The sequence below is a fragment of the Tiliqua scincoides genome, chromosome 3, assembly GCF_035046505.1.
Source record: "Tiliqua scincoides isolate rTilSci1 chromosome 3, rTilSci1.hap2, whole genome shotgun sequence".
Classification (NCBI taxonomy): Eukaryota; Metazoa; Chordata; class Lepidosauria; order Squamata; family Scincidae; genus Tiliqua; species Tiliqua scincoides.
The window spans coordinates 134,729,743-134,754,034 of NC_089823.1; the positions used below are offsets into that span (position 1 = coordinate 134,729,743).

General features: G+C 44.6%; 1 protein-coding gene across 4 annotated transcripts in view; it reads left to right on the forward strand.

Moving 5' to 3' along the window:
* Positions 1-5,146: 5,146 nt before the first annotated feature.
* KAT6B (lysine acetyltransferase 6B) overlaps positions 5,147-24,292 on the forward strand; it is a 119,694-nt gene continuing 100,548 nt past the window's right edge. For 3 of the 4 annotated variants that reach the window (XM_066620299.1, XM_066620301.1, XM_066620302.1), the window contains exons 1-2: positions 5,147-5,228; positions 17,764-18,694. In XM_066620299.1, coding sequence (XP_066476396.1) covers positions 18,077-18,694 — 618 coding nt within the window. In that variant the 5' untranslated portion in view covers positions 5,147-5,228; positions 17,764-18,076. Of the gene's footprint in view, positions 5,229-5,775; positions 5,840-17,763; positions 18,695-24,292 lie in introns of those variants that run through there. The other variant, XM_066620300.1, reaches the window with a different exon arrangement.

The following is a 24,292-nucleotide window of genomic DNA, read 5'->3' on the forward strand; positions in this document are numbered from 1 at the left end:
CACTGTGTAAATCTGCCAGCTCCACTGTAGCAAAGGGCCACATAACTGGACCTATTTCTCTGGGTGTCTGAGGGAGAAAGCGCACAGCCTCTAAAGGGGAGGAAGTCCTGAATGAGAGGAAGCGTGCTTGAGGAGGTGGGGCATGCAAATGGTTTAAAGAGGCAAGGGAGAGACCTTGAGAATGCCTTGCACATAAGGTCACGTGACAGTGGCACAGCCAGCATTCATGGGTGCCTTTTCAGATCTCATTTTTAAGTGGAAACACATTTCCATTGCATGGTGTGGGGAGTGGTCAAGATTCTCAACATGGTTTGAATATAGTGTGGATATTTGCAAGAATTACTGGCAAAAAAGGTTCATTGTAAAAAACAGGAATTTAAATTAATTATGATGATCAGATGGAAAAAAAAACCCAGGCTATTTTGAGTTGGGCTGTCCCATATGCTTGATCTTTCAGTGTTAGGCTAGGAACTTTTTTGAACTGTATTTATCTCAGGATGCTGTTGAAATCCAAAATGGCCAGTGCCAGTGATTAAAAATGCATTGCAGAACCCATAAAAGTACTCTTTGACTATGGAGCCAGAAGTACTGATGTTCACTGCAGGGGCCAAAACAGAGTGGTGGATATTAGTAGAGCTATTGCCACCAATATCTGCCCTCTGTCTGTTCCCACCATGGCCCCCCAGAGGCCCCGATTCCTGTCCCCTTCCACCTGCCCTTCACCCCTGCTGCCAGCTTACCATCAGTGATGGAAGTAGCTGAATCTGGTGGAGAGCCTTCGGCACCAAGGCCATTTGCAGTGATGGTTCAAATATAGCCACAGTGTGCCACCGTATGGCCATTTAGGATTGCGGAACTGCGTGTTCCACTGTTGTAAATGCTCAGTTGGGATCAAGCTGCCTGCCATTGAATCAGCTCAGCCCACATTCCATTAATGACTCTTGTAGACCACCCTCTGTTAGCCTTAGCAACAGGTGTGTCATGGTGGAAGTGGCAAGACATATGTTACTTGACTGTGCAGATGTTCTTCTGGGTGATATAGTTTTCTGGAAGGCACAATTATTGAACATAAGAACAGCCCCACTGGATCAGGCCAAAGGCCCATCTAGTCCAGCTTCCTGTATCTCATAGTGGTCCACCAAATGCCTCAGGAAGCACACAAGACAACAAGAGACCTGCAACCTAGTGCCCTCCCTCACATATGGCATTCTGAGGTAGCCTACTTCTAAAATCAGGAGGTTGCACATACCCATGGTTTGTAATCTGTGATGGATTTTTCCTCCAGAAATTTGTCTAATCCCCTTTAAAAGGCATCCAGGCCAGATGCCGTCACCACATCCTGTGGCAAGGAACTCCACAGAGTAATTACATGCTGGGTAAAGAAATATTTTCTTTTGTCTGTCAAAAACTCTCAATTTTAGTGGATGTCCCCTGGTTCTGGTATAGTGTGAGAGTCTAAAGAGCATCTCTCTATCCACTTTATCCATCCCCTGCATAATTTTGTATGTCTCAATCATGCCCCCCTTCCCCCCCATTGGAATGATCTGCCTGGGAAATAGCCTTCCAAATCAGCAGAGGATCCTTTGGAGTGTCTAATTAAGTTTTAAAAGGCAGCTTATTTCACAGGAAGTAGGCATTTCAATTCAATAACTCTCCTGGCACTTTAGAACTAAAGTATACCTGGTATTCTTCCAACAGAATACCTTCCTGCTTCCTGAGTATTCTCATAACAAATTTATCATGTAAACCTGGAGAACTGATATGCAGTACAGGAGTCCTGCCTTCATATTCTGGGAGGAGTTGAAATCTTTGCTTTGGATCATGTGCATAAAACAAAGTGGATCAAACAAATCAGAGAGATCGTGATCATGATCCAGCCAGAACAACAAGCAATCTGAAAAACAGTCTCAGGAAGAAGACCAGAAACACATTCTGTGCATTTTTAATTGATCCACCACAGGACCATAAACAAGATTACCAAGGAATCTTGTGGGATGGTTGGATTTACCCAAAATCCCACTGTTTTGAGATGCGGGTCTGGATCTGATCTGGATGGCTACCTGTAAGTTGGAGCAGTTAGAGGGAGAGCATACGATGATGATGATGATGATGATGGACATCCCCTGTAAACACTCTGCATCATGAACAAGGACATGCAGTATAGATGCGTTTTCGAAAGCAAGCCAGAAACTTATTGTAGATTATATAAACTATAGGAAACCAATTTCTGGATGACTTCCCAGCTTTGGCAAGATCTGACAGATGGACTCTGCTGATGAGTCAGTTGTTGCTTCTCCTTGCAAACAAGAAGAGGGGGGCAAAAATGAATACCAGGATTTCCAGAACAATGTAACTGGGAACTACCCACAAAGTATCCATCCACAATTACATCAAAAAGATCTCAGTTGCTAGGTAGAGGCAAAATGACTCTAAAGTGCTATCATTGTCCATTGTTTACTCATTGTATTCAAGTTGAAATTATGGCAACAAAATGCTTGTATCCTACATGAACCAGGATTTACATTCAAGTGGCTGAACTTCATTCAAGACTCATCTGAAGATGCTAGAGTTTTTCTTTTCTCAACTTCTGTAGCAGCCACATGCAGACTGGAAGAATTATGGGTTCAGAGGAGTCAAAGTCCAGGAAGATGATTCCAAGACTAGAATTTGGGTGCCTCATGTTTTGGATTAGGTAGATGCTGTAGACATTTGTAGACATACAAATCCCAGATATTGTGGACACAAATGTGTTTGCCTTTTTTTGTTGGCAAACTGCATGGCCGAAAGATAGCCATCTGCAGGGCCTTTGGAGTAGGTACAACATTCTGCTTTTACCATCTAAATCAGCCATTTTCAACCACTGTGCCATGGCACATTGGTGCGCCACAAGTGGTCCACAGGTGTGCCACAGGAATTTGGGGGAAGGTCATTTATTAGTAGAACCAATGGGGGATGTGAGCCCCTCACTGGCAGCGTGGTGTGCCTTGTCAGTTGTTAAAAACCTGCACCTTGACAATTTTAGTACCTTGTCAGTGTGCCATGAGATAAAAAAGGTTGAAAATCGCTGATCTAAATAGTAGGTGTGCCAAACCCAGATAACCAAAAGTGAGAGCTCTGCCAGTTTTCTAAACATTTTCTGGTGAACAAACATTCTCCTTCAAGGACAAGGGCAAAATGTCAGGTTCATGAACTTGTGGCAGACAGTGTGACAGAGAAGTTAGATTTGGTCATTTCATGGCACACTGACAAGGTGCTAAAATTGTCAAGGCACACCATTGGTTTTTTTTACCATTGTCAGTGCATGCTGCACTGCTGGTGAGGAGAAGGTCTCATACCCTCCAATGGCCCCATTAATAAATGACGCTCCCCCAAACTCTCACAGCACACCCGAGGACCATTTGCGGCACACAGATGTGCAATGGAGCAGTGGTTGAAAATAGCTGCTGAAGAGGATCAATTTAGGATGAGGATCCAATCAGTTTGCCAGGCCCCTTACTTGAACGCACTTCCTGGCCAAGCATCTCAGTTGTCTATATCAGGGGTGCCCAAACCCTGGCCTGGGGGCCACTGGTGACCCTCGGGGGCTCCCAATCCGGCCTGCAGGGAGTCCCCAGTCTCCAATGAACCTCTGTAGACTTGCTGGAGCCCGTGCTGGCCCAATGTAACTGCTCTCAGCATGAGGACAACTGTTCAACCTCTTACCTGAGCTGTGGGACAAGGGCTCCCTCCACTACTTGCTGTTTCACGCCTGTGATGCTGCAGTGGCAGTGAAGGAAAGGCTGGCCTTGCTTTGTGCAAAGACTTTTATAGGCCTTGAGCTACTGCAAGACCTTCATTCATTCATATAAGTTCCATCTCTAATAAATTCAGTTATGTAAATTTATTCAAATTTTAATGCAAATTAATTCTTTTTTTCCCAGCCCCCGACACAGTGTCAGAGAGATGATGTGGTCCTCCTGCCAAAATGTTTGGACACCCCTGGTCTATATATTGGGTGCTCATCTGCAGAGGGCAGTGCTGGCCACAGGGAGTGATCCTTCCCAGGATTTTGGGCTGGACAAGTGACATAATCAGCGCAGTCCCCAGGCAAACTACAGCACCTAGAAATGCTCTCTAGCCGAGAAGAGAAGCTCTTCCTTCAAGCTGTTCTGGCGGTGAAAGTGTTCTTAAGAAGGGACCTGTCAGAGTCCTAGGACTGGCAGAGGCCTTGAGTTGATAGCTGTGTGGAGAGCATCCAGCTGGAGGAACTGGATCAATGCCTTGCCTTAGACCAGTGATTTTCAGTCTTTTTCTTCTTGTGGCACACTGACAAGGTACTAAAATTGTCAAGGCACACCATCAGTCTTTTGACAATTAACAAGGCACACCATGCTGTTGGTGGGGGCTCACATCCCTTAATGGCCCTACTAATAAATGACCCTCCCCCAAACTCCTGCAGCACACCTGCAGACCATTTGCGGCACACCAGTGTGCCACAGCACACTGGTTGAAAACGGCTGCCTTAAACAGAAGGCATCTTCAGATTGGCTGATGGGGGTTGTCCCATTTCACCTGCCTCTCCACCAGAAAAAGTCCTGCTTTCCTCCCCCAGGATTCATAATGGGACACTTGAACAAATGTTGTCTGTGATGGATTCTCTCACAGGCTGCCTTTTCCTTCGGTGAGGCTCCCGAGGCGTTCGTGAGAGTGGGACTCCTCACTGAGACCCTTGGGACGTACTGTGGAGTAAACATGCGCGGGATTGGGCTGTACAAGTCTCATGGAGGCATTTAGATTAGAACGACACCTCCCCAATCATTATTCAAATTATGTTTTTTTTTTTTTTTTAATAAGAACTCTTTTCAGAAATAGCATTGGGAAGTGGAGGCTGATAACGTCATGTCTAACGTGCTCTTCCCCAAATCTCCATCTCTTTTCATCCTCAACCTCAATTAAGCGAAAATTAGGTGGCTGGGTGGGCCAGGAATTAACGTGTGAACCATCTAACCCGCCTGGTGGGCTCATCAGAAAGGAACCCACCCTCCTCCTCCTCCTTTTCCTAAGAAGCTCAATTTCCCACTTGCCAGTAGCAGATTTAAAAACACACACTCACACACACACACTCACACAAAACGGGGAGGGACCTCGTCTGTCAGAGCCTATGTAGATTAACCTTTCAATTAGCTGTTATCAAGTCCCGTGTTTTAGAGCCAGTCCTTGCGATCTGCGGCCATTTAGCATCAAGAAAGGTTTGAGGATTGTGATTTATTAATTTTTTGGTGGGGGGGGGGAAGAGAGAGAGGAAGATTGGAAGGAGGGGATGAATCATATCAAACCCACCCTCCTGTGTGTATGTGTGTGCGCGCCCCCCTTCTGATTCTTTCCCACGACCATCTGAATGAATGTTTTGCAACCTTTGTGTGTGTCCTTCTATACGCGTCTGTGAGTTCCCCTCCTGCTTTTTTGGGGTGGGGGGCAAGGATCAGTGCAGAAGCCCCGCAAAGCCAGAGGAGGAAGGGGTGTGTGTGTGCAGCAAGGTATTGCTAATGTTCCTGATGTTCTTGTGCTGGGTTTGTTGAAAAGAGCAGCCACAGATCTTGGCTGCAGCGTCCCCCCTCCCCAATTTGGGATGCCTCCCCCTCCCCCCTCGCATGTTTCTCCTCCTGCCTGGGTCTGTTGGAGAAAAGGGGGGGGGAGGTGGAGGGGGGAAAAAGGGGTTGTGAGTGTTGTTGTGTTCCTGGCTCGGCCAGGAGGGAAAAGCCAGGGAGAGGAGCCTCTGCTGCCGCCGCGATCGCCTCTGCTGGAGCAGCAGCAGGGACATTCCGCAGGCACCGCTTCTGCGGAGACCGGGCGCGAGGAGGTCAGTGGGCGAGCTGCGGAGGGGGGAAGCGGCGCCTGCAGAGACCAGGTCGGAGTTGCAGGAGTTTGGGGTGCGTGTGCATGAGAGGGAGCAGGCAGTGGGTGCTGCTCGGGGGATGCAGCCTCCTGTGGTCCGATGGGGATCCCCAGCGCTTTGCAGCCCGGTGCAACGGGGGCTTCTGCTGACCCGCTCGGGGGACTTTCCCCTTCCCTTGATGGGGGCCCCTCACCATGCACACGTGCTTGCAGCCACTTCTGCCGGGTGCACGCGTTGCATTTGCAGGGCTGGGGCTGGAGCGTGCAGAGCAGAGCAGAGGCAGCAGCAGGCTGGGCTGGGCTGGGAGGGCGTCGGGGTGGCTGCTCATCTTTGCTGCTGCTGCTGCTGCTGTGTGTGTGTTGCATACTCCCACCCTGTGTCTTGAGGCTGTAATTGTTTTCTGCAGAAAAGGGACGGGCTAGGGGGAGCCCCCTACGCATTGCATATGGCTAGGGATATACACACTGTGTGTGTCTGCCTGTGCATGGATAGATTTGACTCTCCAGGATCTGCATATGGCTGGGCGGCTGGGAATCATTGTCCCCTGCACCGTGCTGCGGGAGGGGGTTGTGGGTGGTGGTAGTGCTGCTGCCAAGCACCTTGGGGTTGGTGAATTGCGATTTGTTGGGAATCTCGCCCGACCGATGGCAGAAAAGGTCCGCGGCACGTGTCGTGCAACTCAAACACTTCAGTGTCGCTTATTAGTGTGTGTCGCGCGCCCGTCCGCTCCGGACGCCCTCAATTTTTTCTTCTTCAATGGGCCATCGCTGCTGTTTTGCCAGCTAACAAACTTCAGCGGCGGCGGGGAGGTTGAAGGGGAAAGAAAAAGGGGCGGGCTTAAGAGCTGATTGACGGCTCTGGCGGCCTATAGGAGAGCAAATGCGCAATTTGCCCCCTCCACCGCTTTCCATTTGTAATCATCCACCAATGAGACTCGAGGAAGAGTCACCCTCGTCGTGGAGGGGGGGTTTGGGTGCCACGCAAAGGGGGAGGGATGTGTGACTGACAGCGCCGCCGTCCAATGGCTGTGCTCAGCCGGGCGTGCCGGAGAAAGCGGGTGGGTGGTGTCCGCGGTGGTGATGGACGGCGCTCTTGCCCCAATGTGCGCAGTTGGTGAGGCGGTAGGCGGGGCTCGCTGGGAGGGGGGAAGGGAAGGTAGGAGGTGAGGCTTTAATGAGCCTCCGCTGGGCCGTCATCAAGTGTCATGTCGGATGCGCGGTGACTGCGAGAGAGCGAAACAAAATGGCGGCGACTTAAAGGGCGAGAGCGGCGGCAGGAGCAGCAGCAGCTGCAGTGCTGTGGGCGGAGGCGCCAGCAGGGGGAGCAGCTGCGGTGGCGCCGGCGTGGCTCCTCCCCCCAGCAGCCGGGGCGGGTGGTGAGTGCCACCCACTGGGGAGGGGAGGTAGGCTAGGCTAGGCTGAGCTAGGCTTGGCTGAGCTGAGCTGAGGGTGGCAACCTCCCTGCAGCCAGAGGTCTGTGGGAGGGCCTGAGGCAGCCTCAGAGGTTCAACTTCCTTTGCCCCCAGCCTTTATAAAACCACTTAGGACTTAAAAAGTGCCTGCCACTCATCCTGCTGCCTTGCCAGTCACTGACCGGCTCAAGCAGCTCTTTGCAACTGGTGTGCTGTGGCACGTCAGTGTGCCATGGTCGACCCACAGGCGTGCCACGGCAGTTTGGGGGAGGGTCCTTTACTAGCAGAGCCATTGGGGGATTTGATTCCTCCACCTGCCTTGTCAGCGGTCCAAAAAACCAGCAGTGTGCCTTGACCCTGTTCGTGTCTTGTCGGGGTGCCTTGAGGTTGAACATAGTTCAAGGCTAAGGAAGGTGGAAGTAGGTTTAGAGCCCAATCCTATGCATGTCTGCTCAGAAGTAAGTCCCTTTATAGTCAACGGGGCTCACACCCAGGTAAGTGTGGGTAGGATTGTAGCCTAAGGGCCCAATCCTATCCAATTTTCCAGCTCCAGTGCAACCGTGCCAATGGGGCGTGAACTGCATCCTGTGGTGGGAGGGCAGTCATGGAGGGTTCCTCAAGGTAGGGAGTGTTTGTTCTCTTAGCTCAGGGTCCCATTGCACCTGCATTGGTACTGGAAAGTTGGATAGGATTTGGGCCCTTAGTTGTTAGTGAGCAGTTGACTAAAATCTTCCCTATGTGTATTTTTTTGCCTATATCTCCCCCCACCAAAAAGGGGAGTGGGTCAAGGACCATTGAAAGCAGTTGTTTCCAACTTTTAAGAGCCCATGGACCCCTGAGGCAAAAACCGGAATCATTGCGGACCACACACAACCCCCCAAATAAAAAAAAATACGATTACATTTGTAGTACTGTAATTAGTGATGATTTATTAGAGTTTTATTAGATTTAGTACTTATAGAGATGATTTGTGGGTGGCTGCTTTTGTGGCTGGCCGCAGCTGTAGACAGTCCACTCCCCACCCTCTCTGGTGGTCCATGGTGGGAAGTGCTCGCTCAGTGAGATGCTGGAAGTGACTGAGTGTGATCTTTTTATTCCTTGCGGACCACTTCTCAGGGTTTTGTGGGACCACCTCTGGTTCATGGACCACAGATTGGGTACCAGTGATTTAAAGAAATGAAAACTGTGAAGTTTAGAGAAGGAACCTGGAATATCCCCTCAAGGAGCCACACTGTGATATGCTGTACTATTTATATATCTCGATTATGGTACAGGGATGGGTGGCAGTTGACACCCATGAAGGTCCCTTGATTTCTCTGTCACTGACTTGGTCAGCCAAGTGTGTGAGTGAGTGAACTTGATTGGGAAGTGTTGTATGAGGTGATGGAAATATTCTGTGATGATGGAGAGTGCAGGCTGGTTCACACTGCATGCATCCAGGTGATGAGCATGTATATGTGGACATGTTATCCACAAGGTCAGCTTTGCACTAAGGATCATGCTAACATATTTCATGCCCCACCTCACCAAAGTGTTGGAAAGTTACGTAATGGTCCCTTTTATGGGGTAAATTTCCATTGGAAACATCTGGGATGTTTTGCTTCTATGACAGTGGTCTCCAAGTGGTCTCCCTGGCTCCCCTGTATTTGAGTGACATGGAAATCTGTGGTTTTAGATGTGTATTTGCTCACTCTTGCCTGGAAGTAATCACTTGATGCTACAGTCAAGAAGTGACATATGGATATGTGAACCAGCCTTTTGGGATGATTTGTGATTTGTTCTCTGTCACTCACCTAGCTGTAGAGATTTTGTACTTAGAGTGGGGGGCTGAAGGGGCTCTTCCCCGAGTAATGGATGATGTGTGTTGTATTACACATATATAGTTACAAGCATGGTCTCTTCCCTTCCCCCTTCTTGAGGAAGAAGAATTTGTGAGAATTTGGACTATGTCCATCTCATCTACTCCTCTCACTATTTTATTCACTGTCTGTGGTGTGTTTAGTATTTCTGGCTAGGAGGAGTGTGTGAACTAGGCCTTAATTATTCAGTTGAGTGTAACTCATTGAAATTTATGGGACAGGTTAGTCATGGCTAACTTGTTGAATTGATGACAAACAAATTCCATTGATTTAAATGGAACTAAGTTAGGATTAACTTTCTTAGAGTACAACCCAAAATATCAAGATTTTTCTTGGAGCTGCTCAACGCATTCTGAAATATCTAACAAGTGTGTTTTGATTATAGAATTTTGTTTACATGCTGACGAGGAGGAGGAATGTGGGGTTTTTGTTTGCATTTTTCAAAAATTGACAGCTCATATGTACATGATACTCTCACAATTTAAGATGTTTATATCCTGACTTCCCCCCACAATGAGGTGCCCAAGTCAACCAACAATAAAATCATAACATAATGTAAAAATATCAATATAAAGCAAATGAATAACAGTGCCAAAAAAAGTTAAGTGAATAAAACCAATCTATAAAAGCAGCATCAATGCATCACATCACAGGCGACAAAATAAAATTCATCAGGAAAATAATTAAAATTTACATTTGGCAACAGCATAAAAATGGCAATAAAATGTAAAAAATAAGACCCCCCCCCCCCAAAAAAAAACTGATCTCCAGTCCCTCACCACCTACTATGAAAAAGCCAACCAAAATAAATGTAGTTTGAGTCCCATTGAAAGAACATAAGAACATAAGAACAGCCCCACTGGATCAGGCCATAGGCCCATCTAGTCCAGCTTCCTGTATCTCACAGCGGCCCACCAAATGCCCCAGGGAGCACACCAGATAACAAGAGACCTCATCCTGGTGCTCTCTCCCTTGAAAGACATCAAGGGAGAACACAGCTTTCTGGTTATTAGGGAGGTGATCCCAGAATTGTGGGACTGCCATAGAAGATGCCCTGCATCTAGTAGCTGCCCATCTAGTCTCCCTCAAGGGTGGCACACATGAAAGGGGGCAGCCTCAGATTATCTCGGGGGATAAGCTGGACTCTATGAAAGGATGCGGTCCAATACCCTGGTCCTAAGTCTTGAAGGGCTTTAAAGGTTAACATCTGGACCTTAAAGCATGTCTGGAGGTGAACTGGCAGCTACTGTAGCCATAAGAGCTGCAGTTCAATAGAGTTGAACTACTGAGCCCTCCAAGGACATGGGCCACCACATTCTGCACTAACTGCATCTTCTGAACTGTCTATCAAACTGTTGGATAAGTTTAACCTAGCTGGGTGCTTGGTAAATGGATTCTTTGATTAGTGATAAATGTAGCCAAAACTATTGCTAGATCGATTTGCACACAGGGCATAAAAGGCATAGATACTCCTGAAAATTTGAACATTTTCTTAAATATTGGATTGTCCGGTACTGCTGGGTTTCTATAATCTTGGCCCACAGTCCCCTACTGTTGGAAAGAGATCCTGAGCCTCACGAGTCCTTAATGACTAGAGTAGGTAGACCAGGTAAATGTAACCTTGAAGAAATTTTTGAAGGAGCTTGGCCCTGTTTCTAGCAAAAAAATTTGTATTTTTAAAGTTGGCTGTAGATAAATTTCAACATGTATAATGACTCTGCAAACCGTCAGCCAAATTCATGATGCTGATTCAGTCCTCATTTGGCATGTAGCCACCCGCTTGCAAGGGTGTTGATGTTGCAGTTGTTTGTTTTCTTCTGCTCTCCTTTCACACTTCAAATGCCTTCTTTTTTAAAATGTTAGATAAACTATAGTACCATGAATCACTGGGATATAGCAAATGGGCTTTTGACTGTTTTCGAGTAAAAGCATAAGTAAAAATTGTGCCACTATACGACTACAACTTACCTCCCCTACTATCAAAAAGATATGAGACATGTCCCAAACTAGAAATAATCTCTTCTAAGCAAACTTGATTGCTCTTTAGTGGTTGGTTTTTTTTTTCTTTGATGATATTATCTCTTATGCATTGAGTCCTTTCACAATAACTTCTTAAGCTGGTAAAAACAGACCAAGCCTGTTGCTGGAGCAGCCAGTTGCTGTTTACTTCCTTGTTCTTCTCTGTTGCTGGGATCTACTCTTAAATAAGTAGGATTGTAACCTAAATCAACTTTTCCTTTTTGCTAACTGGGATCCAACACTGTGTCTCCATCCTCCATTTCTTGAAACTGGAGTAGTTAAGATGTCATCTATCTTTTCCAGCCCTTCCTCACCCCAGTATTTGTTGAAAATGTTTACAGGAACAGGTTTATCCACTTGTTAGTTAAATAATGTACAATATACTGTATAATGGAAGAAAAATGCTGACTGTGTTTTTTGAGGGTGTTTTACCAGCAGCTGTCTGGATCTCTCTCTCTCTCTATTGAGAGAGAATGCATGTACAAAGTATTTAAGATTCTGAAGCAATGGAATCAGTGAGAGATGCATAGGATGTAGCTAATGCAGTGTTCCCCCCATATCTGGTACAGTCCAGTGCTGATGCAGGTGCTGCAATAAACATCTGTTCGGCTGATGCCTCTGCCATGTACCTGAATAGGTAGGGAGGGCCTAATTGAAGTTATGTGCTTCACAAGTCACCAGCAGAATGCAAAAGTTCCTGTATTGGTTAGTTTACAGCAATTTCTTTTTTTGTGTTAATGTAGATTGGGAGTCTCCAAACTTTTCAGTATGAGGGCCACCTTGTACATTTTACACATTTTTGCAGTTGGAAAAAAATCACTTTATAAATGAATGAATGCAATTTAAACGATTAAGTTTTAAACATAAGAACATAAGAACAGCCCCACTGGATCAGGCCATAGGCCCATCTAGTCCAGCTTCCTGTATCTCACAGCGGCCCACCAAATGCCCCAGGGAGCACACCAGATAACAAGAGACCTCATCCTGGTGCCCTCCCTTGCATCTGGCATTCTGACATAACCCATTTCTAAAATCAGGAGGTTGCGCATACACATCATGGCTTGTACCCCATAATGGATTTTTCCTCCAGAAACTTGTCCAATCCCCTTTTAAAGGCGTCTAGGCTAGACGCCATCACCACATCCTGTGGCAAGGAGTTCCACAGACCGACCACACGCTGAGTAAAGAAATATTTTCTTTTGTCTGTCCTAACCCGCCCAACACTCAATTTTAGTGGATGTCCCCTGGTTCTGGTATTATGTGAGAGTGTAAAGAGCACCTCCCTATCCACTCTGTCCATCCCCTGCTTAATTTTGTATGTCTCAATCATGTCCCCCCTCAGGCGTCTCTTTTCTAGGCTGAAGAGGCCCAAACGCCGTAGCCTTTCCTCATAAGGAAGGTGCCCCAGCCCCGTAATCATCTTAGTCGCTCTCTTTTGCACCTTTTCCATTTCCACTATGTCTTTTTTGAGATGCGGCGACCAGAACTGGACACAATACTCCAGGTGTGGCCTTACCATAGATTTGTACAACAGCATTATAATATTAGCCGTTTTGTTCTCAATACCCTTTCTAATGATCCCAAGCATAGAATTGGCCTTCTTCACTGCCGCCGCACATTGGGTCTATACTTTCATCGACCTGTCCATCACCACCCCAAGATCTCTCTCCTGATCTGTCACAGACAGCTCAGAACCCATCAGCCTATATCTAAAGTTTTGATTTTTTGCCCCAATGTGCATGACTTTACACTTACTGACATTGAAGCGCATCTGCCATTTTGCTGCCCATTCTGCCAGTCTGGAGAGTTCCTTCTGGAGCTCCTCACAATCACTTCTGGTCTTCACCGCTCGGAAAAGTTTGGTGTCGTCTGCAAACTTAGCCACTTCACTGCTCAACCCTGTCTCCAGGTCATTTATGAAGAGGTTGAAAAGCACCGGTCCCAGGAGAGATCCTTGGGGCACACCACTTTTCACCTCTCTCCATTGTGAAAATTGCCCATTGACACCCACTCTCTGCTTCCTGGCCTCCAACCAGTTCTCAATCCACGAGAGGACCTGTCCTCTAATTCCCTGACTGTGGAGTTTTTTCAGTAGCCTTTGGTGAGGGACCGTGTCAAACGCCTTCTGAAAGTCCAGATATATAATGTCCATGGGTTCTCCCGCATCCACATGCCTGTTGACCTTTTCAAAGAATTCTATAAGGTTGGTGAGGCAAGACTTACCCTTACAGAAGCCATGCTGACTCTCCCTCAGCAAGGCCTGTTCGTCTATGTGTTTTGAGATCCTGTCTTTGATGAGGCATTCCACCATCTTACCCGGTATGGATGTTAGGCTGACCGGCCTATAGTTTCCCGGGTCCCCCCTCTTTCCCTTTTTAAAAATAGGCGTGACATTTGCTATCCTCCAATCTTCTGGCACCATGGCCGTTTTGAGGGACAAGTTGCATACCTTAGTCAAGAGGTCTTGGGTTTTACTTGGGTTTTTTTTGTAATTAGCACAATGTTGCTGTGGGCCACATCAAAACTTGTGGTGGGCTGGATGTGGCCCCTGGGCTGTAGTTTGGGGACCCTCAATGTAGATGAATGAATGCAGCTCCCATGAGATCATCCATATAACCAATATTTACTTCAATTAATTCAGCAAGCTGAGATGATGGTCTGTATAAAGGGCTTCGTAGTTTTCATGGCATCCAGACCTTTATTGCAGCTGTGCATTGTTGGCAGAGTTTCTTTTGTTCCTTTTGTTTACACAAGGCAGAGTAGCGTAGCTCTTTTTGCAGAAGTTGATTTCAATGATGGCACATTGCTGCATTGGATATAAATCCTCCCATTGGATTTATAGTTTGCAAATAAGTCTGTAGAGGTTCCTTAACTCACTGATACTCTTACTAACTTGCCTTCCTGCATGTAAAAATAACCAACTTTTAGTAAATCTTCCTGCCAGGTTTCATGGAGGAACTTCTTTCTTGTAGTTGGTGATCAGATGGTAGGCCATCTAGAAGTCTGGGTATATACCGGTAACTCAAAATAAATGCTTGACTTCAGAGCATTCTTCCTGCAAGTTGCTAGGTGCTGCTTCCAAAAACAAGATCTTATAGTAAGTACATTAGACCAGGGTTTGTGTCAGAGCTTAACCATGACATCTCTTGTGAATATCAGATCTCAAGTCTGGGAAAACGTGAAGTAAGATTAGATAAAGTTGTTCTTGAATAGGCACAGAATGCATTTTCATCTTCACTGAAAAATTAGGGAGTTGCTGTATAACTGAATTCTGGGGAATGACTTGTGCTATAAGACTTTGATCACACAGGCCTACAAAATTGAGGGTCAGAAAAGTTTTTCCCAAACTTTATGGTGGTTTGATATGAATTTGGGGTACTGATTCCAAAAATGGCACCCGTTTTGCCCTATCATGTCTAGTTTTGGCAATATAATGTATAGCCTCATTAGTGAATGGTTCAAGCAGCTTTCTCATGAGGAAGCCATGGTGTAGGCTCCCTCATGAGGAAGCTGCTTGAACCATTCACTAATGAGGCTATACTATATCTCCAAAACTAGACGTGATAGGGCAAAACGGATGCCATTTTTGGAATCAGCACCCCAAATATGCCCAGGAATTGGTAACGTTTAAGGAAGCAAAATGTGTGTTGGCCTGTGTCATAGTTGGTAGTGGCCAAATGTCAGTTCTTGAAAAAATGAAACAATTATGTACTGTGTGAATCAGCTAAACATTGAGCTCACATAAGCCCCTAGAAGCTTTGATTTCTTAACCACTCCTGTGATTTTAGTTGTATGTACATGCATACCAGTTGTCATGAAAATAGCAATGTATAATTTGCTAGAAAACTCCATGTACAGTAATGTTCTTGGCAAATGTTTGTCAGATAATAAAAACCTTGATACATAAAGATAATGTGGCTTCTGCATAGTCACCCACTGCATATATTCAGCTGCCAGTCAAGTGTAGTGGATGGTGGTACTGGAGTATGTGACCCAGCCCTCAGTTGAAACCTTACAAGGGTTTATCTGGGAAAGAGTCATTCCATGTTTGAGGTTTCCTTTTGGTAAATATGATGGTCAGTTTTAACTTTGTGGTGAACTTGAAAGTTTCTTGTGATACCGCTAGAATTCTACCTAATTTTTTTTTACAGGTCTTAGAAAGCTAGGTATAATTCTTTCCCTTAGGACAGGTAGGATAGTGAAAATGCTTTGTAATTTGTAATTGCATGTGTTTGCTAACTGCAAGGGCTTTGGAAAGAGATATTTTGCAGTACTGCCAACGGAACAAACTGTTATTAATTTAAAAAAAAAATACAGTTTTAAAAAAACATTACACTACTTGTAGGAAATAGACTTAATTTCATTTCAGTCCCACAGGCATGGTATGCCTTACTATAGTGACAGACCAGTAAAAATTCCTAGACCTTACAGGCTCTATCATGTTGCTTCATAAAGCTGAATCGGTATTCTAGCTGCATGGCACAGATCTTGCACTGTGCATTGAAGAATTTATTGGCAGCAGTGAAAGTGTTTTAGGGCACAATCCTAACCAACTTTACAGCACCAAGGTAAGGGCAATGCAAGTCTGAGGTAAGGGAATAAGCATTGCCTTACCTTGAGGAGGCCTCCGTGACTGCCATCCAACTGCAGGATGCAGCAAATGCCCACTGGCACAGCTATGCCGGTGCTGGAAAGTTGGTTAGGATTGTGCCCTTAGTGTACTAGTTTCACATATATAAACTTTAGTAAACTTACATGTGACTTTGCAGTTGTAGTCACTTTCAGAGTTTTAGCTATATGTTTCCGCTGCAGCTTGCTGTTTTTGAAATGATAAGAGTTCTGGAAGAACTTTTTTCACTACTTTTATTTGTGAATAGAAAATTTAAAAAATGAACAAGAGAGCAATCTTGTTTGGAAATCTGTGGTTTTCCGTGTTATGGGCAACCCTGGGATTCTTTGAAGGCTTTTAGGGTTTACTGTGAATTAGAAACTCAGGAAGCTTTTAAATTTCTTGGCTAGTGCTATGATCCTCTTCAATATGCCTCTGCATGAGAGAGTTAGGAGTGCTCTAGAGCAGGGGTGTCAAAAATAAGGCCGGCCCATGGAAGCTCTTTAGCCAGCCCCCATGTTAATAGGGCTCTCCCAGCACCACCATCAGGGCTCTTAGCTGCTGAACTGCAAAGTTGACACATCAGCAAAAATGGCACTGCTGAAAGGGTGGTCCTGGAATAGCCCAATAATTATGCAGGGCACCCACTCAGCAGCTCCACTTCTGCTGAGGTGTCACTGCTGAAAGGGTGGCCTGTGTGATAATTGGGATCTCTCAGTTCAGCACTTTCAGCAGTGCTGCTTCTGCTGAGGTTCTGGGAGGGAGAAATGGAAGGGGGACTCAGAGAGTGAGAAATAGTACATGGGAAGAAGCAGACCAGAGAAAGGGAGAAACTGCTGAGGCGCTGGGAGATCCCAATTATCATGCAAATCTTGACCATATTTTCACAATATGGGAGAGCCCAATTATCAAGTGGGCCGTCCTTTCAGCGGTACTGTGGAGGTGTTTTTGTTGACTGTTTTGCAGAGCACCTCTCAGCTGCTAAGCTGTGAAGTGACACCTTGGCAGAAGTGGCACTGTTGAAAGGGCGACCCACATGATAATTGGGCTCTCCCATATCTTAAAAATATGATCAAGATTTGCATATTTTTGGGATCATTTGTAGCTAATGAGTTCCTAAGTGAGGAAAAGTGCATATTTTTGATCATCACCTGCTTAATGATGTCACTTCCGATCCTCCGCAGGCGCCATAAATGCTGTTCAGCCTGATGTGTAAAATGAGTTTGGCACCTCTGCTCTGGTTTGCCTGGGGACTGTGCTGATTATGTCACTTGTCCAACCCAAAATTGCGGGAAGGATCACCCCCTGTGACCAGCACTGCCCTCTGCAGATGAGCACCCAATATATAGACCAGGGGTGTCCAAACATTTTGGCAGGAGGACCACATCATCTCTCTGACACTGGGCCGGGGGGGCCAGGAAAAAAGTTAATTTAAATTTAAAATTTGAATAAATGTACATAAATGATTAGAGATGGAATACATGAATGAGTGAAGGTCTTGCAGTAGCTCAAGGTTTTACCTTTGCTGCCACTGCTGCATCACAGACGTGAAACAGCAAGTAGTGGAGGGAGCCCTCGTCTCACAGCTCACTGGAGAGGTCGAATAGTTGCCCTCACACAGAGAGCAGTTGTGTTGGGCCAGCACAGGCTCCAGCAAGTCTCCAGAGGGCAAGAGGCTCATTGGAGACTGGGGGCTCCCTGTGGGCCAGATTGGGAGTCACCAAGGGCCACAAGTGGCCCCCAGGCTGGAGTTTGGGCACCTCTGTGTATAGTTCCACTCATGTGGGACGCTAATAACCTTCTCTTTCTCCTTAGCCAGCGTCTCTTCACAAATTTTAGTTAATATCTTTAATATACTGGTGAAACATGAACAGTAGAGGTGAAATTTTTTAAATAAAATATTTAATGAATGTCTATATTCTTGTTACAAGACGAACAGACTGACTTGGCTGCATAAAAAGAATAACCTGGTTTTTTTTAATGCTTTCAGACTTTTGTGAACATCTGGAGATGCTTGTACTACCTAGAAAGAGAAGCCCATCAGATTGCAGATATTTCTTCTACATGGTATAATGGAGTGATTTCAACTTTCCATCTTGGTTAAAGAGGGATTTTTAACGCTTTTGAATCATACCTGTTCTTTCTTATACCCAAAGGATGGATTCTTGAGTTGCTGCTACAGAACACGAAGTGCAGTCTTTTTTTTTTTTTTTTTTGTGGTGAATGCTTCTCGGAAGGCTCACTAAAGGATTAGGAAGTAAACCTATGGGTAACCCTTGTCCTCAAGAAATTACTGGTCAACCATGGTAAAACTTGCCAACCCACTTTATACGGAGTGGATTCTTGAAGCTATACAAAAAGTTAAAAGGCAAAAGCAGAGGCCATCTGAAGAAAGAATTTGTCATGCTGTATGTGCGTCCCATGGATTAGACAAGAAGACTGTTTCGGAACAGCTGGAGTTAAGTGTCCAAGATGGATCTGTTCTCAAAGTTACCAACAAAGGCCTTGCTTCCTACAAGGACCCAGACAATCCTGGGCGTTTTTCATCTGTTAAACCTGGTGAGCTTCCTAAACCCACTAAAGGATATAGAGGAACTTGTAATGAGCTCCGGAATGTGGATTGGAATAAACTTTTGCGGAGAGGAATTGAAGGGCTTCAAGAACCAAATGGCTCTTCCCTCAGGAACATAGAAAAATACTTGAGAAGTCAACATGACCTTGCAAGTATTTTCAACAACCCTGTGTTTCAGCAGAGGTTACGACTGGGGGCCAAACGTGCTGTCAATAATGGGAGATTATTGAAAGAAGGACCTCAGTATAGGGTGAACTATGGTAGCCTGGAAGGCAAAGGAACATCTAAATACAGTTCTCTTCCAATGTCTCTCCCACCTGTCAGTCTTCTGCCTCATGAGAAAGACCAAGTAAGTGTTTTGATTGCTACTTGTCTGTCTGTCCCAGAAAACTTTCTTAGCATGTTTTTTCTATGCATTTGGTTTAGTTTATTTTTACACTAAGTTGTTTGTTTCATTTGATGTTTAGAATTTTTAGAGGTATGTAGCACATCTAAGTTTTGAGGAAATGTTTTCTGTATATATATTGGAATTAAAATTCTTGAAGACTTATACTAATTGGAGCCAAAGCAAAGTTTGGAAATTTGAAATACTGTAATCTTGTGACATGTTCCCTTTTTCCATCATTAAAAGAAAGATGGTCTGTAGTCAAACTATGCATGGCCTAGTGCTTGTCTGGAAGGCAACTAGAATTTAGGAATGTAGTGTCATAAATAGTTGCTTCTTGGCATCACTGATATTGTACTGAAAAATCTGGCAGTATGAAACATTGGTGCTTAGTCTGGGAAGCTCTTTAAAGAAGGACAAGCATTGTAGATTGGGTTTATGTGTATTGGAAAGTAATTTATTCCTGGTTCTAATGTATCATTCTGGAATCTAGTCTACTAGACATGACTTTCAGAATTCTGAAATCAAGCCAGTCAATGCTTTATACTGACCTACTTAATTCAGCTCTTAGTCGGTGTTAATTTTTTCTAACAAAATGAGGACATGAAATCTTTCATAATTTAAATATGGTCTACAGATGTATTTTTCAGTGTATTAATATACTGATGACACACAAGGAAATCTTTGGAAAATTTTAGTTGTTAAAATCTTAAGGGATGGTTCTTCCTTTTAGCTTAGCTCCTTGCTAGGTCTGCTTCAGAACAGTGAGTTAAATCTGCAGGTCCCTTATTTGTGAATAAGGAGGATGGACGTCTATTGTTCATTCCACCAACTTATCAGTAGGGGTGAATGTAAATTTTGGAAAAGAAACATGAATTTGGGCAATTAGAACATCTTAACTAATGTGGTCTTTTTCAATCATTGCCATGGTTGTACTTCTTTTTCCAGTTAATTTGCTAGTGAAATGTAACTTACCTCAAACTACTAAGCTTAGTAGTAAGATAGCTTATATCCAGATTCCTTCTTGGTTCTCTTATGAGTTGTGCTCCTATCAGATGTTGATCTTTTTCATATGGTGAGATATTTGCATCCCCGAGTTCTGATTTAACTTCGTCTGTTTTGTGCTCAAGCACTCATTCATAGCTGTTGGATCTCCCCCAAGAATGGACTGTGAATTAGAGGGTTTGGTCACATTGTCAGCTAGTGAAACTTTAAACCAGTGGTTTCTAGACCCCATCGGGGGAGTTGGGAACCAGGTAAATATTGGTGTGAGTGGAGAGGCAGGCGGGGAGAGGGGCAGCAACTGCATTGCAGTGCTGCTGCTATCAAGGGACATTTCTTACCTTGGGGGCACAGCTGGCCTCCTGCAGGCTTACAGCCCCATCTGATGTCCTCTGAGACTTTTCATGTGAAAATGGAAGTAGCTGCTGATCGGAGATAAGGATTGCTTACAGAAGCCTCAGAGGACATCAGAGGGGGCTGCAAGCCTTCAGGACCCTACGGGAGGCTAACTCTGCCCCCAAGGTAAGAAACAAGCCCCATGGCAGTGCTGTAATCTTTGCAGCACTGTTGCTAAAATTGGAGCAGGGCCACTTCCCTTAAGGGGCAATGCCCTACTTCCAGTTTCGCTGGTGGGTCACAACCCATCCATTTGGGAACCACTGCTTTAAACTCATTAGTAAATACCAACATCCTGTTCATGTGGTGGTGTTCTCTAATAGCAATTGTAAATGGTTCAATAACCATTGTGAAGATCAGTTGAGAAAGAGGGCAATGTTGTCGTCTTTCTCTGTAAAGATTAAAGGCTCAATTTGTAATCATTCTGTTAGCTGAGGATCTGTAAATGATTTTCATACATTTGATAAATTCCTAGCCTGTATCTGAAGCTTTTAAAACTTTGAACAGAAGATTTCCCCACTTGGTCAAATGCCTGTTCAGCATCTATAAATACCAAGAGTAAAGTTTGATTGCTATATCTGGCCATATTAATTATGTTAAGTACTATTCTAATACAGTTTTGTGTGCATTTGTGAGGCTCAGAATGCCCGTTTTGGGTGAAAAGACACAACTTATGGTTTCCTGGGAAACTGAAAGTCATGTGTTTTCAGCCAAAATGGCTAGTCCCAGCCTTGCAGAGTCAGCGCACATTTGTGCGCTGCCTCCATAAGGCTCATAAAAGCCTCCGAAGGTGAGGGGAGCATGGCTGCCCTCGGCATTGGAGGTTGAGGGGAGGCTGAACAGGGACCAGCAGCAGCCATCACGTGTGTGGGCTGTTGCTGGTTGGAACATCGCTAAGTAACTCATGACAGTATAATCTTTCATGCTGGAAGGGAGACAGAAAATGTGCCAGGAGCAATTCATACTATGTTAGTTCAGATATTGAGTCAAATGTTACTATGTTCTGCTGCTACTGGCTTTCTAGGTGTGAACTTGATAGTGTCTCAACATCTAGTTTTGAATCTAACTTCTTGTTAGATTAACCTGTGCCCTATTTGCCAGCTCCTTTCTATGGTATTTTTCAGGCTTTCTGTATCTTTAGGCAGGTGGTAGATTCCTGAAGAATCTACATTTTTATATGCAGGCATGCCCTTGTGTCCATGGGGGTTCTGTTCTGGAACCCCCTTGGTTAAGTGAAACTGCAGATGTGGGCATATGCCTACCCTCTCATCTGGAGTTGAGGGGAGCTTAGCTCCCCTTGCCATCCGAAGGTCCTCTGAGCCCAACAGAGGCTGTGAAAACATGTTTCTGGTTTCACAGAGAAACGATGTTTCAGGTGATGCTTTTAGAAGTGACATTTTTAATTCCTTATAAAACACTTTTCTAAACAGAAAGGCTTGGTCTGAGCCTGACAGAGGCTGTGGGTGGAGGGGGCATGTGTGGAACTGATTCATGAATAAGTGAATCCGCGAATACGGGATCTGTGGATACGGAGGCCCCCTGTATTTGGCCATGGTAGAATGCCAGCTACAATCTAATATATTGGTTGAGGAGTTTGGCGGGAAAGAAAGCTCTGGTTGCCTTGACTGGTGTGACTGTGTTCATGTATTTATGTGTAATTTGTTGCCACAAGCAAAAGTTTTCTGCATGGTATTCCCTGAACAGAACTTTTTCAGGCTATTATGTGTCTCTTTCAGTGCCTTGAGCTTTTTCAGAACAAAGTTGCTATAATTTCAGTGGTATGTATGAACAAAAAAAAAACAAATTTTGCTTCCCATTCTGTAGAACTAAACTTAGACCTTTAGCCAGCTGCTAATTTACAGTCAAGTCAAATTCTAACTAGAATAACTGTCATTGGAATGCATGGGCAAAGCTTTCCATTCAAGTTCAGAAAAGGGATGAGGGATGCTGATTGCCTCTCTCGTGTGTTTGCAGTGTAAGTTGCAAGGCTGCAGGTGTAACTGGTTTGCCATACTTTTAAAAAGGAGCAACAGTATTGTTGAGATTTGGAATCCTAGGCTGATTGTGTTTTAAAAGTTGTTGCACCAACTTGCTTTTGTGTGGTTGTTAAAGTGGTCTCGGAATATATGTGAAGTGGTCTTGTAAAGTGATGTGTCAATTAGATTGTTGAGTTCAGCCTGACGGAAGAGTCTGAAGAGTATACAATGTTGGTGAAGCAGCAGTTAACAAGTGAAGAGGACAGTGGCGGAGACTTTGAAACGCAGATCCAGAGAGCTAAGAGAGTAAAGAGAGGTCCCTAAGTACACAGGAACTCAACTAATCCTTTTGCCTAAACTGGGTGGAGCAGATTTTACTTTCCCCTATTAAGCCATTGGAAGAAGGGCTTCTCTGTGGAAGAAGCAGATATCTGTCCTGGCTGTCATTAAGCAAAAAGAATGATACATTTTCATGAGGCCTTCCTCTGAGGAATTTATGGTGGGGATTGTAATTTCCCAGTGAATACAGCATACATTACACTTGCTGAGCAGTAATAATCTTACCGCCCTTGAATTATTATTTTTCCCCTCCCCAGGGGAAAGAAAAGATTGATATAATTATTATAGTTTAAATGTTATAGTTTTACTAAATAACCAAACATACTGCAGATACTTGTCTACAAGTCGATCCTACAGATGAGGGCAGGTTTTGAGCCAACAATCATGGAATTTTCTATGACCCTCGGATACGTCAGGGGTTAAACTTAGGGGGGTGTCTGACTATAGTTTTGTCTAATTTTACTTGAGACCAGATCCTGAAAAATAACCCACCACTAATTGTTACCTAAAAACTGTAGTCTCTAATTTATTAAAAACATAGTAAAAGATCATAAGATACATTTTTATTCTTTTTAAATTCTGGTTTTCATCACCTTCTTGTAAGCACTATCAGAGTAAGTGCACTGTGAACAACATCCCAGTAAAACAGTGGTTCCCAACCTGGTATTCATGTACTCCCAGGGACACTCAACAGGACCTTTAAGCGTACTTGAAAAAGAATGGAATCATGGTAGAAAAAGGCAGGTCATGCTCCAGAATGCCTTGCAAGACAGGAATGCCTTGCAAGGACCAGCAACGCAGGAAGGGAGGTAGCTAGTTGGCTCTGAAAGCCCCACCAATAGCTAGTTTTTGGTCATCAATTCATCTGTGAACCAGTGATTGAAAACCTGCACAGTGAAAAAGCTGAAACATAATATGGAAAGTGATCAATCACCCTGAATTTCTCAGCACACTTCTGGTGCAAAACAGTGCAAAGGCAGAGTCTTCTGTTCTTCAAACAGATTAAAAGAGAAAACTGTGATAAATACATGAAGTCTGGGCTTTCATATAGAGGAGATGGGGGCTTGTATTATTACAAACATTTTGCTAATATGAAGGGTACAATTTATGGAAATGGGCTGACAAGGGATATGCAAGTGAAAAAGGTTGGCAGCCACTGCAGGAGAACCATGAATCAAATCCACCTTTAAGGTGTCTGGTGTGTTAAGCCAGAGGCACTACGTACAACATACAACCCACCACACATAACTGGGAGTGTGCAATTCAATTTACAGCAGAGAGATGCAGCTGCATATATTTGCAGCCCTTTTTCCTCAGAAGTAGACCCACTGCTTTCCATGGGTGTTATTCTTAAGTAAGCGTGCACTGAACTGTAGCCTGCTTCAGATGGAAAGGAGGATTCCCATCCTGGTGTTTCAAAAAACAGAGCTGCTTTGCAAGCATTTGCAAAGCAGAACCAGGCTGCAGCAGAAGGAAGGAGAATAAAAGGTTAACAAATTGCTTCTAAGGAGCTGTGCCTGCCTGCTGCTTGAGAAACTTGGCGCCTGTCTGCCACTTGAGAAAGGATACTGTTCAGAGTTGAAAGGCTTTGCCCTATGATTGACCCAGAGATAAGGCAAAGTGATAACTGGAGCTTGATTACTTGGCAGAAGTTTCAGGTACTATAGGCTAGTATCTACGGTAACTATAACGTAACTAAATATGTTATAGAGTTATAATTTTACTTTATATATGTTAGAGCTATGGTTATTCCAGAGTAAAAGTCTGTAGTTTTTTAAAGTTTGATCAGTATTTTAGCTACAGTGAATGTAAGAGAGTAAAACAGCTGAAAATTGCCCCAGAGGCATCA